This window comes from Eumetopias jubatus, unplaced genomic scaffold (genome assembly GCF_037043125.1).
Source record: "Eumetopias jubatus isolate StellerSeaLion01/CBP00866 unplaced genomic scaffold, mEumJub1_p1.0 scaffold_9, whole genome shotgun sequence".
Classification (NCBI taxonomy): Eukaryota; Metazoa; Chordata; class Mammalia; order Carnivora; family Otariidae; genus Eumetopias; species Eumetopias jubatus.
In genome coordinates this window covers 22668170-22685288 of record NW_028274815.1, presented here as the reverse complement: position 1 = coordinate 22685288, position 17119 = coordinate 22668170, and the positions used below count along the sequence as shown (strand labels likewise).

At 42.7% G+C, this 17119-nt stretch overlaps 2 protein-coding genes across 7 annotated transcripts in view; one reads left to right on the top strand and one right to left on the bottom strand.

The window, feature by feature from the left end:
- SLC4A1AP (solute carrier family 4 member 1 adaptor protein) overlaps positions 1–6288 on the bottom strand; it is a 33969-nt gene extending 27681 nt beyond the window's left edge. The window contains exons 1-5 of the mRNA XM_028099356.2: positions 5448–6288; positions 5046–5238; positions 2425–2547; positions 1379–1439; positions 926–1065 (exon numbers count right to left, since the gene is read on the bottom strand). Coding sequence (XP_027955157.1) covers positions 926–1065; positions 1379–1439; positions 2425–2547; positions 5046–5238; positions 5448–6110 — 1180 coding nt within the window. The 5' untranslated portion in view covers positions 6111–6288. The remainder of the gene's footprint in view (positions 1–925; positions 1066–1378; positions 1440–2424; positions 2548–5045; positions 5239–5447) is intronic.
- Positions 6289–6298: 10 nt separating this feature from the next.
- SUPT7L (SPT7 like, STAGA complex subunit gamma) lies at positions 6299–16090 on the top strand. Of its 6 annotated transcripts, none has more exons than XM_028099358.2 (5): positions 6299–6584; positions 8347–8954; positions 12598–12922; positions 13952–14189; positions 15432–16090. In XM_028099358.2, exons 2-5 carry the CDS (start codon positions 8542–8544, stop codon positions 15692–15694), a joined length of 1239 nt encoding a protein of 412 aa, XP_027955159.1. In that variant the 5' UTR covers positions 6299–6584; positions 8347–8541; the 3' UTR covers positions 15695–16090. The 6 variants fall into 6 exon arrangements, with proteins under 6 accessions (XP_027955159.1, XP_087882498.1, XP_027955161.1 ...); XM_088026372.1 differs by having other exon boundaries at positions 7432–8954; XM_028099360.2 differs by having other exon boundaries at positions 6299–6682.
- The last annotated feature ends 1029 nt before the right edge of the window (positions 16091–17119 follow it).

Below are 17119 nucleotides of genomic sequence, written 5' to 3'. Positions count from 1 at the left end.
AAAATAAATAAACAAAAATAAAATAAAATAAATGACTCAAAATAAAGTAGCATACCCTTCCTTTTTGGAAATATGGATATTTTTAAATGCCAAAAGGAGTAACTGAAAGAGTTAAAAAGCCTTCCTTCTAAGGTTGAAGACTGAGGAGGGGCAGGGCAAGGAATAGGTATATTTTGTTATAAGCCTTTGGTAGTTTTTTTGTTTTGTTTTTAGATTTTATTTATTTATTTGACAGAGAGAGACACAGTGAGAGAGGGAACACAAGCAGGGGGAGTGGGAGAGGGAGAAGCAGGCTTCCCGCCAAGCAGGGAGCCCGGTGCAGGGCTCGATCCCAGGACCCCGGGACCATGACCTGAGCGGAAGGCAAATGCTTAATGACTGAGCCACCCAGGCGCCCCAAGCCTTTGGTAGTTTTAAACTATACATAAGTTACTTTGCAATAATAAAAACTGATTTTAGAATAAACAAAAATATAGCATAAGCCTTTATTAGTAAATGATGATATAATCAGGTTTTTAAAATGAGATAAATTTAATGCAATCACATAGATAATATCCATTCTTATTTTAAAAATGTAAGTACGAAAGAGTATAAGTAATGTAAATGCATTTGTGTATGAGTGTTCGCTTTTTATTAAAGGATCTAGTTCTGAACACACATCTATATTCATCAAAAATGTCTAGGAGAATATAAACAATGGCTTCCTTTGGGTATTGAGATAGGAATCTTTTCTTTTCACTTCACAGAATTCTAGACAATTTACACTTTCCCCCTAAAGAGATATTTTATTGCCTTCTGTGTTAAATTTTCCTTTCTTCTTTCTTTTTCTTTCTGCCTCTGTCGATCTATTTGTATCTCTCTCCCCCCTCTCTCCCTCCCTCTCTTTTCTTTCTTTCTTCCAAGTAAAAGAAGTGTTCCCACATACCTGCCTCCTGCCGCAGCAATCCCAAAGTATCAAGGATTCGACAAGCTTCCAGTGAACACTGGATCATTGCTTCTTTTTTCTTTCCTGAATGAATTGCCTCAGCTACCAGTTGTTTTCCGGTTGAATCATCCACAGGTAATCTGTATTGGTTTGGAGGGAATCACAGCACAGTACTAAGCTCCAATTCTCATGAAAAAAACTAATATGCTGTGATAATAGTCATTTTTTGACATGCCTTTTTAATCTCTCCATTCATCTCGTTCTATCTTACCAAGGTCAGACTTCAAATCTTTTCCTTAGACCTCTGACCCATCCCACCCCACGTGCCAAATTATCAAGGCCCAAATTCAAGAAAAGCCTAAAAATAAGGCTAAAGTTACTCTTTGGGTTTGTTGTCTATAACCTGAAATTGACCAATTTTCAGAAATGGACATTAATGAGAACAGAACATACCTCACCCTGCAGAGCCAAGTGCTATGTCCCTGTTCATCAAATTCATATTCTAATTCTTCTCCTGTGGGAGGAAGAAAGACAAAACAATTTTAATAACATCTGAAAACTACTAGTTGAGACAAAGGGAAAAGAGAGGAAAGGTTAAATAATGAGTATCAAGTTCCCATACCACACTGACCACTAAATTTCAAAGCATTTCACTTCTTATTCCTATGGATAATCATCTGATAATAAAATTAAGATGAGCTTGGGGAGCCTGGGTGGCTGGCTTAGTCAATTAAGTGGCCAACTCTTGATTTCGGCTCAGGTCATGATCTCAAGGTCCTGGGACAGAGCCCTGTGTTGTGCTCCACGCTCATCAGGGACTATGCTTCAGGAAATCTCTCTCTCCCTCTGACCCTTCTGCTTGCTCTCTCACTTTCCCTCTAAAATAAATAAATAAATCCTTAAAAAAAAAATTAGGATGAACTTGAGGCAAAGAAAAGCAAACTCAGATCAAAATAATCAACTCTCTAAAAATAGCTTTGTCCGCTATATAGCAGCTTTCACACTTTAGTTGTAGATGTAAGCTGTTAATCTGTCACAACTTTTAGAAGCATTAAGTGCAGAATGCAACCAATTCATATATATATTCATACACACACACAGATATTCTCTCTATTGAAACAATGCTCTGTGGGAACATTCTTTAAATCAAATAAAGTGGACATCCAGGGTAAGAATTACAAAAGATCAGATGAATTAGAAACAAAAAATTTTAAGAAGTTAGGTCAATCTCCCCACCACCCAAGTTTAGGATCATTTGAGAAAAATGAGCTGAGTCACACACACACACACAAAAAAAGGCAATCCCTTTTTTCCAAGATGGGAAGACTAACAAGACTTTTACTATTTTCAAAATAAACCTGAAGCAATCGACCACAAGGGTAAGAACTGATTAAGGAGAACAGCAGATAAAACACAGCATTTCTAAGTACCCTGAAGATCTATAAAACAACACTGCTATGGATACATTTTACTGGCAGGGTCAGAATCTGTTTACATACCTTCTCGGTCAAAAAAACCTTGGAGAGCCTTTTTTGGATCCTTTATATAAAAAGCCTCCCTTTCCTGCTGAAACTCTAAGACAATGGGGTTCTCTTCAGCCTCCTCTTCTACAGCATCTTCTCCTACAAGATATGGGAAAGAAAGAAAAGACAGACATAGAAGAGACTGTCTTAATGACACCCACTTTCCATTCAGCCTGCATAAATATACAGTTATCCATGAAAAGAAAGGTGGGGGGTGGGGGAAAAGGGGGCAAAGACAAAATCACCAGTATAAATATCTTGAGTTTTTCTAAATTGTGTGACAAATTAAAACTTGTTTTCATGGCACCTTGTTTTTGTTTTTTTCCTCCATCATTATATTTTATTTTATTTTTTTAAAGATTCTATTTTTTTACTTTAAATTTTTATTATGTTAATCACCATACATTACAACATTAGTTTTTGATGCAGTGTTCCATGATTCATCGTTTGTGCGTAACACCCAGTGCTCCACACAGAATGTGCCCTCTTTGATACCCATCACCAGGCTGACCCATCCCCCCACCCCCTCCCCTCTAGAACCCTCAGTTTGTTTTTCAGAGTCCATCATCTCTCATGGTTCGTCTCCCCCTCTGATTTACTCCCCTTCATTCTTCCCCTCCTATCTTTTTTTTTTCTTAACATATATTACATTATTTGTTTCAGAGGTACAGATCTGTGATTCAACAGTCTTGCACAATTCACAGCGCTCACCATAGCACATACCCTCCCCAATGTCTATCACCCAGCCACCCCGTCCCTCCCACCCCCCCACCACTCCAGCAACCCTCAGTTTGTTTCCTGAGATTAAGAATTCCTCATATCAGTGAGGTCATATGATCCATGTCTTTCTCTGATTGACTTATTTCACTCAGCATAACACCCTCCAGTTCCATCCACATCGTTGCAAATGGCAAGATCTCATTCCTTTTGACAGCTGCATAATATTCCATTGGGTATATATACCACATAAAGATTTTATTTATTTGACAGAGAGAGACACAGAGAGAGAGGGAACACAAGCAGGGAGAGTGGCAGAGGGAGAAGCAGGCTTCCCGCGGAGCAGGGGGCCCCCATGCGGGGTTTGATCCCAGGACCCTAGGATCATGACCTGAGCCGAAGGCAGATGCTTAATGACTGAGCCACCCAGGCACCCCCATCATTGTATTTTAAAAACAAAATTACCTACCACATTGTCCATGGAAAAAAAATCTAAGCTTCTTGGCCTGGCATTCCTGCTCTCTATCACCTGGGTCTAGTACTCTGTCTCCAGTATAATTTCTTAATATTTACCGTATCTGTCAAATAGACTGGTCTACTCATTACTCCCCTAAAATCATCAATTCTGCCCTGAAAACCATACTCAACACTCAGCTTCCTGGAGGCTAATTTTCCTTTCCTTCAAGTTCCAGCTCAAGACCTGTTTGTAAATTTAAAAACTTTTCCAAATTTTAAGTCAGTGTTGCCCAAAAGAAATATAATGAAAGCCATACATGACATTTTTCATTTTCAGGGTGCCTGGGTAGCACAGTCTGACTCTTGATTTCAGCTCAGGTCATGATCTCAGGGTTGTGGGATCGAGCCCCTCTTCCGACTACACACTCAGTGCAGAGTCTGCTTGAGATTCTGTCTCTCCCTCTCCCTCTGCCCTTCCCCCTGCTCACACCCATTCTCTAAATAAATAAGTAAAATCTTTAAAAAAGAAGTTTTTCATTTCCTCATAGCCACATTAAGAAGCAGAAATGGGTAAAATTATTATCAGGTAATCAGTAAAAAATATTATGAATATTTTACATTCTTTTTTTACACTAGGTCTTTGAAATCAAGAGTGTATTTTACATTTATAGCACAAGTCAGTTTGGACTAGCCATACCGTAAGTGTCCAATAACCACATGTAGGTGATGGATACCATATTGGACAGTGCAGGTGCAAGTCCTCAGTGATTACTCCCTTCTCTGAACACTTACTCTGGCATACTTATGGTTTCTAGCTTTTGCTTTGCACTTACAAAAGTAATTTCATAATATTTATCCAGTCTTCCCAACAACATAGTAAGGCCGTCTGCTTTTTATATTCCTAGATCCTGAATACCATCCTCCAAAATGTCTGGCATTATGGAAAATTCAATTTATTCCTCTGGCTAAGGGACAAGCTTTCTCTGATTAGCTATTTCACATTTCAGGGAATTTACATAAAGTACAAAAAACTGAGGGACTATCCTATACTGAACATTCCATGTTATTTGATTGAATATAGTTCCATCCCCTCCAGTGATGATAATCAAGGTCAGTACTATATGTATATATTTATATATATTTAAATGGTAAAAATAGTAAGTTAGTTGTGTGCTGAGGAAGAGTTCTGAACAAGGGAGTGTGATGAAAAACGCATTAAAAGAAATCCATAGTGCCCATAATTCAATTTTTTGACATCATAAAAGTTTAACAAACCTCTGTGGGTTTTGGTAATCTCATGTCCAAATTGTATTTGTCTCACCTATCTCAAAAAGTCATGAAAGCTGTATGATAGAAAACAATTAAGGATACCACTAATCATGAATTTAAAATATTAACCTCTGGCAGCAATTTTAATTTCTTACCCATTCCCCAGGTGCAGCCCATTTCATCATCTTGATTACTAGTATTTCTCTTATTTTCAGTGGTATCCACTTCTTCCTCATCGGAGTCTTCCCCTAACATCTTCTTCTCCAACATCATTTGTTGCTGCTTGCGCAATTCCTTCAGTTGCGTTACCGTCAACTCGGATTCTGCCTCTCGGTCTTCCTCTGGTCCCTGATGAACCAAGCGAAAGAATTCTTTCAGAGTTCAGGGTTGTTGGATTCACTTTCAGAAGTATGGCAACGCGTAGAGAGGTCTGGAGAGGGCCCAGACTCCCCCACTTTTGACATGGGAGAATCTCCTTCCTCAGTGAAAGCTTTAAGGAGCTCTGGAACCCAGCCCGGTGCACTCCAGAGATTGCAATCCTAGGTTTTTCTACTTACCTGAAGAAGAAAGAGCCGGGTGCTGCCTCCAAAGCGAAGAACATGCCCGACGTGGACGCGACAATAGGTGCGGGGTGGGATGCGGGTTTTGTTAAGAAAAGTGCCGTGGGTGCTTCCCAGATCGTAAAGGTAGAAGCCCGGCCCGTGGCCGTCGCATTCTCCTTCGAGGCTGGACGCCCGGTGCTGCAGCACGGCGTGGTACCGGGACACCGAAGGGTGCTCCAGGCACACGTCGCAGCTAGACAGCCTCCCGAAAAGGCAGCAACTCGTCCCTTTCAAGCTACGGGTGCCAAGGATCGTGCCGCCCTTGAGTGTCTCTAGGCTGTAGGGGGCCGGCGCGGGGCCACTCCACGGCGGCTCTCGGTAAGGGGGAGCCCGGGCCGGGCCTCCAAGGGAAGGAGCCGCTGTGGGGGGCCGCGGCTGCTCCTTTGGTGGACTCCTGGTGCCCCCGCTGTCCGGCCGGGCTGGCGGGACCTCAGGTTCCCCGGAATCGGGCTCTAGCAGCGCCGCGGGCCTTTCCTTCTTCACCTCTTCAGGGTTTGAAGGATTGGTGGTCGGGGCCTTGCTCCGCATAACTGGGGGCACCGGCAGGGTTGGCTTCTTGAAGTCATCACTGAGCTCTTGCAAAGCCAGAGGCTCGGACTGAGAGGGACTATCGGCCATCCTCAGTCAGATGCAGTCTCGAAATCTGCTCCTGGGAAACCATCCCCTTCGGTCTCTAAGTTCCTCTCTCTATCTCTCTCTCTCTCTCTCTCTCTCCTCCCAGCGGCTTCTCTGGGCAGCGATAGCAGAATTGCTCCTTCACCACCCACAACGTTACGAAGAGGTGAATATCACGGGACGGAAAAAACAGAAAAAGGTGGCCAAGGTGCTGTGAGAACGGGGACATCTTTAGAGGTTGCAACCGGATTGTAATAACTTCCTGTGGCATACCCTGATTGAGAAGAAGCGCTTCCGGCAGCCTAGGACCACTAACCAACAAGCCAGGCTTCGGGGCCTGGCGCGACCCTCGCCTCAGGCCTTTCGGAGTCACACAGTCGTCCAGCCCAGCTCCTAAGATGGGGCAGTGAACAGTAGCGCTTCCTTGCCGCGGTCCAGGTCCAGACCTCCTCGTCTCCTGGCCGCCCCCGGCATCAGGTGACTCCAGGACCCTGCGCCTGCTGACCGTGACCGAGGAGCCCCCGCGGTGCCTGGGCATTCTTTGAACTCGCTGCCTATTCTTCTTGCTCTTTTCGGTGAAACTAAGGAATAGGGTGATTTTTTTTTTTTTTTTTTTTTTTTGGTCCCTTCGTTGATCCGTTTCTTTGTTCCTTTTGTTTTTTTCCGAAACCAATTATTGAGACTGCACAGTGTAGTGGTTAGGAGTACAGACTCTGGAGCCTGGCTGTCTTGATTTTCTCCCTCCCTCATTTGTGACATTGGGCAAGACAGTGGGCCTCAGCTTCCTCATCTAAAAAATGGGGTATTTGGGGAAATTGAATTAAACAATAAAGGCAAAGCCTGGCACATAGTAAGCACTCAATAAATGCCAGATACACTGTGTGCCAGACACGGTACAAAGATCATGGTTGTGGGGGGTTGATTGGGAGAATAAACTCGATTGAGATAAGTCCTAGTTTAAATCCAGGTATAAACGCTGTGGTGGAGACATGGGAAGTGTTATGAGAATATAATGAAGGAAGATTTACTGGGGAGGTGATGGAGACTGGTGACTTAAACTATTCTTAAGAGTGAATACAAGTCTACCAGGGATGTGGTGGGCAGCTGGGCATTTCTGGCAGAGATCACAACTTAAAGGGTCAACTGGAAATACATGACATTCTCAAGAAACTGAGTAGTATGATATTGTTAGAACTAGGGTGGTGATTTCCTCCTGGAAGCTCCCTCTCTGTGCTTCCACTGCACCATGTCTGTGTCTCTAGAACAGCCCTTACTGCATGCTTTCATACTGAAATGCGGTTTATATTTCTCTCCCTCACCTCAGGTCAGGGATCTTGCAGTGGTCTTTGTCTCTTTCTGTAATGCCTGGCATTTGAAGAGACATATGGGCAATGAACCTGGAAAGGTGGGTTGAAGCCAGATTGCAGATTTTGATGAATGGTAGGCCCAAGAATTCTGGCTGACTTTTTCCAATAGGCAACAAGGAGCCATTAGATCTGAGTTTTTAAAAGATTAAGTCTAACAGCACTGGAGAATAGATTAGATACAAGGAGAGACTGGAGGTAAGGGATACAAATTAGGAAGCAGCAGAAATCACTCAGATTCTTCCCTATATCTGTCAGAAATTGAATGCATAAGACCAATTAGATTACTGGTCAATAAATTTTTCCATCATGGGTGCCTGGGTGGCTTAGTCGTTAAGCATCTGCCTTCGGCTCAGGTCATGATCCCAGGGTCCTGGGATCGAGCCCCGCATCGGGCTCTCTGCTCAGCGAGAAGCCTGCTTCTGCCTCTCCCACTCCCCCTGCTTGTGTTCCCTCTCTCGCTGTGTCTCTCTGTCAAATAAATAAAAAGTAAATAAATTTTCCATCAGGACCAGGGAAAAGGTTGCCTGTGTTTGACACAAACAGAGTAAGAACTACCTCTTCTTATCTTTAACTCTATTCCCCTTTCTCCTACTGATTCAGGACAGATGTGTCAAGATACTCCGAAAAATATTGCAGGTCTCATTTAAGTATCTTGCCTTGCAAATTGTTCGGGATTGAGCATGATGATAGTTCTAGTAATGAGTAAGTGGGGTGAGATGGAAAACATGGTCACTAAAGCTCCTGATACTATTGCAGCTATTAGTCTACTAATGATCCAAATTCCACCTGTGGTTCAGTCCAGTAGGAACTGTCACTGTATGTGACTGGGGATAACTGGCATCTAACAGTTGTATTTCTCTTAATTTCTTCAGGGAGAATGTCTTCGGTCCTACAGTGTTGATGACACTGACATTTTCTGAGTGGTCTTGAACAGCCTACTTTTTATGTAAATAACTGGCTAGACTTCATATTTTTCACTAGAGAAGTCTTTAACCTACAGATTTAAAAACACTGCTTTTAGGTTACTACTATTTTTAACTTGAAAGTTCTGCCTTTCTTATTCCAAAATGTTGAGATACTGGGGAGAGATACCAATCTCATCAAGCCAGACCAACAGAAGTTCCTTTGATTTGCTCCCACGGGAGTTCCGTCTCGTAGAAGTCCATGACCCACCCCTGCACCAACCCTCAGCCAACAAGCCCAAGCCCCCCACAATGTTGGACATCCCCTCAGAGCCGTGCAGCCTCACCATCCATACTATCCAGCTGATCCAGCACAACCGACGTCTGCGCAATCTCATAGCCACCGCTCAGGCCCAGAGTCAGCAACAGACAGAAGGTGTAAAGACTGAAGAGAGTGAACCTCTTCCCTCCTGCCCGGGGTCACCTCCTCTTCCTGATGACCTTCTGCCTTTAGACTGTAAGAATCCCAATGCACCATTCCAGATCCGGCACAGTGACCCAGAGAGTGACTTTTATCGGTAAGACAAGGCTTTGCTATATCTTACTTTTCTCAAAAAACCTTCACAACAGCACTGTTAAGAATGTAATAATATTTCCATGAGGAAACTGAGGATAAGGGTAATTGACATGGCCAGAGTTGCTCAGGTAATTAGTAGGAAGTCTAAGACTTGAATCCTGATCCTCCAAATCCAGAGTGTGTACCTTTTATTTCTGATGTAGCAAATATTTAATGAGTGCCTATTACGTGCCAAACACTTTCCTAGGAGCAAGGTACTACACCAGTATGTAAAATAAGCCATGGCCTCAGTCCTCAAGAGCGTACTCTTGCTGTTTAACTTGAAATGTATATTATGGGTTTAGCTCAGTGTCCTCAAATTGAGATTCATGGACTTATTCTCATATTATTAGGAATCCATAAGTTCTATATAAGAATTTTTAAATTATGTACAGTTGACCCTTGAACAGCATGAGTTTAAACTGTGTGGGTCCACTTACATGTTGATGTTTTTACAGTACAGTACTGTAAATGTATTTTCCTTATGATTTTCTTAACATTTTTCCTTTAGCTTACTTTATAAGAATATAGTATATAATACATATAACATACAAAATAAGTGTTAATCAACTGTGTATGTTATCACTAAGGCTTCCAGTCAATAGTAGGCTATTAGTCATTGGGGTACCTGGCTGGCTCAGTCAGAAGAGCATGTGACTCTTGATCTGGGGGTCATGAGTTCAAGCTCCATTTTGGGTATAGAGATTACTAAAAAAATAAAATAAACTTTTAAAAAAAAAGATTTTATTTGAGAGAGAGTGAAAGAGAGAGAGCAAGAGAGGGAGGACAGTCAGAGGGAGAAGTAGACTCCTCACTGAGCGGGGAGCCTGACAAGGGGCTTGATTCCGGGACTCTGGGATCATGACCTGAACCGAAGGCAGATGCTCAACTTACTGAGCCACACAGGCACCCCTAAAATAAAATAAAATTTTTTTAAAAAGTAGACTACTAGTCATTAAGTTTGGGGGAGTCAAAGCTGTTTGTGGATTTTCAACTGCACAGGGGGTCGGTACCCCTAACCCCACATAGTTCAAGGGTCCAACTATATTTTCATTTTGTTAACATCACTTAAGAAATAATATAAAAATGTTCTTGATCCTTGCTACTCAAAATCTAGTCTGAGACTAGCAGCATCAATATCACCCAGGAACTTATTAGGAATTCAGAGCCGCAGGCTCTATCCAGCCTGCTGAATCAGAATCTTTATTTTAACAAGATCTCCAGAAGATTCATATGTCTATTTAAGTTTGAGAAGCCCTGCTCCATATCTTCTGAATGACTGCCTTATAACCTAATGCTACTATTGGGTTTCAGTATGTAAGTTTGCATTTGGTGCCAAATAATTACTTTTTCTTTTCATTTTGCAATTTGTCAGACCAAAGAAAAATTTAAATAATAGTACAAGAAATGCCCAAATACCCTTTACCAGGATTCACCAACTGTTAGCAGTTTGCCACATTTATTTTCTCTTACATATGTATAAGCATGTATACACACATAAATATGTGCATAACAGATACACATACACACTTTTTTTGCCAAATATTTTAAAGTTGCACATATCCCAATATTTCAGCCAATTCTTAAACATTCCCTACATAATCCCAATACTATTATCACACCAAAGTCAATGAAAACTAATTAAATAATATCACTTAATAAGTCCCCATATTCAGATTTCTCCAGTTGTCTGCAAAATATCTTTTGTAGATATATTTTTCCCTAATGCAGAACCTAACAAAGATTCATGAACTGCATTTGGTTGTTTAGTCTTTTTTTTTTAATTAATTTATTTGAGAGAGCGAGAAAGAGTGTGTGCAAGCAGGGGGAAGGGCAGAGGGAGTGGGAGAGAGAGAATCCCAGAGCAGACTCCCCTCTGAGCAAGGAGCCTGACTTGGGTCAGTCCAACAATCCTGAGATCATGACCTGAGCTGAAACCAAGAGTCGGATGCTCAACCAACTGAGCCACGCAGGTGCCTCTGTTTAGTGTATTTTAAACCAAAACTCTCCTTCCTCCTTTTTTAAAAAACATGATAATTAATCTTTTTTAAGAGTTCAGGTCATGTGGAATGTAGAATGTCCCACTCACTGGATTTGCTGATTATTTCCTCAAGTTTAGATTCAGATTAAATATGTTTGGCAAAAAAAAAAAAAAAATTCGTAAGTAATATTGTATAACACTTACTGCATCTGCTATTGTTGATAATAGTTACTACTATTTGAACTGTCCCAAATTAATGAGAAAAGAACAGAAATGGACTTAATATGTAAGGGTTGCATTTGGGCCAAATGAAGGCCAGATGATGTCCTGGTGCACTGTATAACTGAAGGTTCTAAAGTCCTTGGAATATTGAAAAAGGCAGGGATAACTGTATCATTACATGCATGGCACACGTTCGTACAGATATGGCCAACTTCAAAAAACTTGTTCCACACTGATCAGTGCCATATTTACATTTTGAAGGCAATTTAGTTTTAACAAAATAATATTGTCCATCATGTTAAATTGATGCTGTTACTTAGAATTTTATAGTTTTGCATCAACTTCTAATTTAATCCATTTACGTCCTTCATCAGAGGGAGGCAAAAGATAGGAATTTTCATAATTAGAAGTTTGTTAAAAGTTATTTTTAGGAGATCAGACAGCTTTTTGAAATTTTTTCTTAAATTAAGATTTCTACAGCAGTGATTAGGGGCAAAATGGTATATTATGAAGAACATGGGATCTGAAGTCAGAAGCTCCACCTTCTGATAATACCAAAACAGCTTCTGGCAGGTCAGCGCCTCTAAACCTCAGTTTCTCAAACCTGCCAACTGGGAATCATAATATGGACCTACTACCCATTTCTTTGCATAGGACAGGATAAAAATGATTTGTAAACTGTATATATTGGGGCGCCTGGGTGGCTCAGTTGGTTAAGCGTCTGCCTTCGGCTCAGGTCATGATCCCAGGTCCTGGGATTGAGTCCCGCATCAGGCTCTCCACTCAGCGGGGAACCTGCTTCTCCCTCTCCCTCTGCCTGCCGCTCTGCCTCCTTGTGCGCTTTCTGTCAAATAAATAAAGAAAATCTTAAAAAAATAAATAAGTAAAAATATATTTTAAATTGCTTTCTTAAAATCGAGTTGCTTTCCCACTTTTACAAATGGTCTGTTGTAGTTGTATAAGAATCTCCTAGTCGGGACTTCGAATTTCTAAACTCCAAGCACCACCCAGCATATGAGGGAACTGTGTTGTGGAGAAATAATTAGAGCCCTCTTTAGCTGTACCTGAGCTATACTGTTACATGTTGTTATATCCTAAAAGTGATCAAAACCGAGCAGTTGGTAAAAGAAAACTTCCTATTCACCTGATATTCTTTTATATGGTTTATTGTAGATATGTATTGCCTGTGAAGTCTTTATGAAATTGGAGGAGCTCAGAGGTGACTGTGGGTTGTTAAGACATGCCCTGGCAGCAGCAAGATGAAACTGGGCTCTGTAACTGCAGAGAATTCCCCCAGAAAGCTGAGCCAGTGGTTTGACTGAAATTGTAAAACTCCTAGGGAGACAGGACAGGTCACCCCTTCACAAGAGCACTAATAACCCTGCCATGTCTCCCCTTTCAGCGGGAAGGGGGAACCTGTGACTGAACTCAGCTGGCACTCCTGCCGGCAGCTCCTCTACCAGGCAGTGGCCACAATCCTGGCCCACGCGGGCTTTGAGTGTGCTAACGAAAGTGTCCTGGAGACCCTCACTGATGTGGCACATGAGTATTGCCTTAAATTCACCAAGTTGCTGCGCTTCACTGTGGATCGAGAAGCCCGGCTCGGGCAGACTCCTTTCCCTGACGTTATGGAGCAGGTATTCCACGAGGTGGGCATCGGCAGCGTGCTCTCCCTCCAGAAGTTCTGGCAGCACCGCATCAAGGACTATCACAGTTACATGCTACAGGTGAGGTCACCCTGGGAGAATCGGGTAAAGATGTGTAATCCAGGGGTGTTCAGCTGGATCCCACACTTGCCCTAGAGAGCAGAGCATGGGGTCTTGGAAGAGAGTGGACTTGATCTGCTCTCCTCATCGCCCTGGCTGTGTTCCACTGGCTTCATCACTGACCTGGCCAGACCCTGGGGCCTCCTTTAGTCAATGAGTGGCTCCACTTATTGATAACACTTCTGCTGGAAGAAATTATAGACAGGAATATGGAGTCTAAGAGAATGTGGTTAGCATGCTTTTTTCAACAAATACTTATTGAGTGCCTACTGTGAGTCAGGCACGGTGGGAGACAGCAGTTAATAAGACAAGATCCTGGAGCTTGCATTCTTGAGAGGGAAACAAAACAAATAAATAATGATCAAAACAATTCTCGATGGCGTCAAGGGCCATGAAAAGCAAAACCAAACAGAAGGAGGTGTTACTGCCCAAGGGTGGAGTAAGGGGTAGAGATACCATTTTTGGTTACAGCCAGAAATACCTAATCTCTTCAACCCTTGTGACTTTAAGCAAGTCATTTGTTGTTTTGGTTTCCCCAAATCTAAAATATGATAAGGAATTTTTAACACCCCACAAGAAAGTCTTTGCTAAGTGATCTGGATTTCCTACACACTCCATCATCCATGTAAGGTACCTATGTCACCTGTTAGTCTTTACAGCCAAAAAATGTGATCTTTTGTCCCCATTCTATCTTTAACAAAGTTTCTTTTACCTTTATGTAACTTTTAATTAATGATACAGACTCTTTTATACAAGACGACTTTTCTTTATGTGTTTCTGTCATTTACAAATGCAAACTCAGCACCTTAAACGAATTCCTTCCGTGTGTCTACGATGCTTAAAAAAAAGTAAAAAAAAAAATTCTTTCCATTGGCAGTGGTTGCTTTATGCATATTTGTATTATGTTGGCTTTTCCATGGGATGCCACAAGCTGACCATCCACCTTGCTTTTAACATTCCTTTGAAAAACTGACTCTTGCTTGCCAACAGATTAGTAAGCAACTCTCTGAGGAGTATGAAAGGATTGTCAATCCTGAGAAGGCCACAGAGGACACTAAACCTGTAAAGATCAAGGAAGAACCTGTGAGCGACATCACCTTCCCTGTCAGTGAGGAACTGGAGGCTGACCTTGCTTCTGGAGACCAGTCACTGCCCATGGGGGTCCTCGGGGCTCAGAGTGAGCGCTTTCCATCTAACCTGGAGGTTGAGGCTTCGCCACAGGCTTCAAGTAAGAGAAATCAACTGACTCTGATTCTGGGAGATCTGCCAATCTGATTCAGCACTTTTTGCATTTTGGAATCAAACTCTGGAGATGAGAGAAAAAAGTGGGGGTGGGCAAGAGAATGGAAAGTCTAAAAACATACAGCCTCACTGATCTAGATCTGTCAACATTCTTCTCTTTGAAATTAGTGAAGGGAGGACTAGCGCAACTTTACAGACATTCTTTTAAAGTAATTCCTGGTTAGGATGTAGATGCAATATGTGCTCTCCTCTTGAGTACTGGAGCTAACGTAGCTGACCGAGCTGGATGGGCAGATGTCCCCCTCATCCCTTAGTATGCTGTATTTGTCTTTCCTGATGCTTTAAAGACAACTTCCAGATAGATGGAGGAAGGCCAATTGCTCAAGACTGTTTGAATAGTTGGGCTTCCTTGCTAGAGTGCCCCCAACAGACTGGAGCTGAAAGGGACTGAAAAAGGGTTATCTAGTCAGAGGCAGCTGGCCTCTGCTTCCAGACAGACTCTGTGATCACCTTAGGAACCAGGCTGACTCGATCCTTAAGTCAGTTAGATTGCAAATTAGTCTAGATACTCAGTTCTACTCAAATATAAATTGTCATTTCATCAATGCACAAATGATACAAGTAACAAATCCTAAACAGAATTAGGCCACATTTTTTAAAGTGTTGGGCAGAGAGCCTTTCGCCATGGAAGAAGTAATAACCACAGAACAGCACTGCCAGAACAGAGACAGGAGGGCCAAAGAGAAATTGTTGCAGATTTAGGAGCCAGGTCTGTTTTCAGCAGTGTGGGAACTGCTGCCAGTGTTTTGTAGTGATCATGAACTTCATAATGTGAGAGAGGACCATGGACCCAAACAAAAGGCAAGAAAACAGGACAGCCTTATAGAAGGAAGGAAGGAAAGAAGAAACTTAACCCCTGAACAAGAGCCTGTGGTTATGCCTGCCTTTGGGCCAGGAGACAGCGAATCTTCCCACCTACGTAGTTCTACTTCCCTGGTTTAGGAGAAATGACAGGTGGGTGAGAAGGGGTAAAGGAGGGGGCAGGAAGTGGAAAGGAAAATATTCAGAGTTGGTAGTTTTTGGAACAGAGAATAACAACCATATTCTCCAGCCAAGTAGAGTCAAAGTGAAGTCAGCTCAAAGGCTAGGAATCTGCCCCAGGTGAAATATTTGTTCTGCTGTGTTCCAGCCTTGGCTTACCACTAGTTGTATTCTCTTCCATTGCTAGGCACGGAGGTAAATGCTTCCCCTCTTTGGAATCTGGCCCATGTGAAAATGGAGCCTCAAGAGAGTGAAGAAGGCAATGTCTCTGGGCATGGCGTGCTGGGCAGTGATGTCTTCGAGGAGCCCATGTCCGGGATGAGTGAAGCTGGGATCCCCCAGAGCCCTGATGACTCAGACAGCAGCTATGGTTCCCACTCCACAGATAGCCTCATGGGATCCTCCCCTGTTTTCAACCAGCGCTGCAAGAAGAGGATGAGGAAAATATAAAAGGAAAAGGGGAGACTTTCTCTCCAGACCTGCAAAACCCACCAGAAAACCTTGGTGTGTTCAAATTTGTTTCCATAAAAGGTGATTTGACTCAGTAAACAAGTGGATTTTCCTGATTTCATTGGAGCTGGATTTAGCCAAACAAGTTTGCATTTTACTTTTACAGCTAGTTTTTGTACTTTTCTACAACGAAGCCACCTTTCACAGACAGTTCACAATACTGGGATGGTAATTGGGAGACCAAAGCACTGTCCCTGACTGATGTTTTTACCTTTGCACAACTAAGAATCATACGGCTTGGCTCATATCGCAGGGATGTTGTACAGATTGAGATTCTTATCAAACCTCAAAGCTATGCTTGAAAAGACTCACAAGTAAATATATGCTGATATTACACGCCAGTTTTTTCATTGAACTTGCTTCACTTTGGGGTCAAATCTTTGGGAACCTCGTACTAAAACCTAACAGGAAATAGTGAATCCCCTTATCCATCAGTAGTCTTTTTTAAATTTTTTGCTGCTCATGATGTCTCACAAAACCAGGGGTCTGTGGTGCTCCTTCAGACAGCCCTCCTAATCTTGTCCACATCGTTTCTTCTTCTTTTTTATTAAGTAAACTCTACCCCTCAAACTCACGACCCCAAGAGTCACATACTCTACCAACTGAGCAGGCGGGCACGCCCCTCTCTGTTAGACTTACTCCATCTACCCTCATCCTTTTTGTCATTTTCTTATTTCCATTCAGATTTTTTTTTAAGGTTTTGTCAGAGAAAGAGGGAGAGAGCACAAGCAGGAACGGCAGGCAGAGGGAGAAGCAGGCTCCCCCCTGAGCAAGGAGCCCAGCGTGGGGCTCAATCCCAGGACCTGGGATCATGACCTGAGCAGAAGGCAGATGCCCAACCATTTGGGCCACCCAGGTGCCCCTCCATTCAGATTTTTTTTTAAAGATTTTATTTATTTCACAGAGAGATAGAGAGCACAGGTAGGCAGAGAGGCAGGCAGAGAGAGAGGGAGAAGCAAGCTCTCCGCTGAGCAAGGAGCCCGATGCGGGGCTTGATCCCAGGACCCCGGGATCATGACCTGAGCCGAAGGAGACGCCCAACCGACTGAGCCACCCAGGCGCCCCCTTCCATTCAGATTTTTAAAAATATTTCACCATGCACCTTTTTTCAGTTGTTTCCTTCATTTTCTCCATTGGAAATGAGCAAACAGGACCTGCCCAAGGACAGACTTGTGCTGATTGCATTCGTTCCATCTACTCGGCCATCAGAGGACAGCAGTCCATTCCTGTACCAGAATTCACCTTCTGCACTGTGCTCATGCTTGGCTGGGCAGCCTCTGTAAGGCTAACAGTACACCTCTTTCTCCTTCACGTCATGTCCTCAACTTTACATCATTACCCATCACAGTATCTGCCCTGCTTGGC

Coding starts and splice junctions, on each gene's coding strand:
- SUPT7L (XM_028099358.2), top strand. CDS start 8,542: ATGTTGAGATACTGGGGAGAGATACCAATCTCATCAAGCCAGACCAAC. Junction 12,923..13,951: donor ATCACAGTTACATGCTACAG/GTGAGGTCACCC, acceptor GCTTGCCAACAG/ATTAGTAAGCAACTCTCTGA. Junction 14,190..15,431: donor GGCTTCGCCACAGGCTTCAA/GTAAGAGAAATC, acceptor TTCCATTGCTAG/GCACGGAGGTAAATGCTTCC.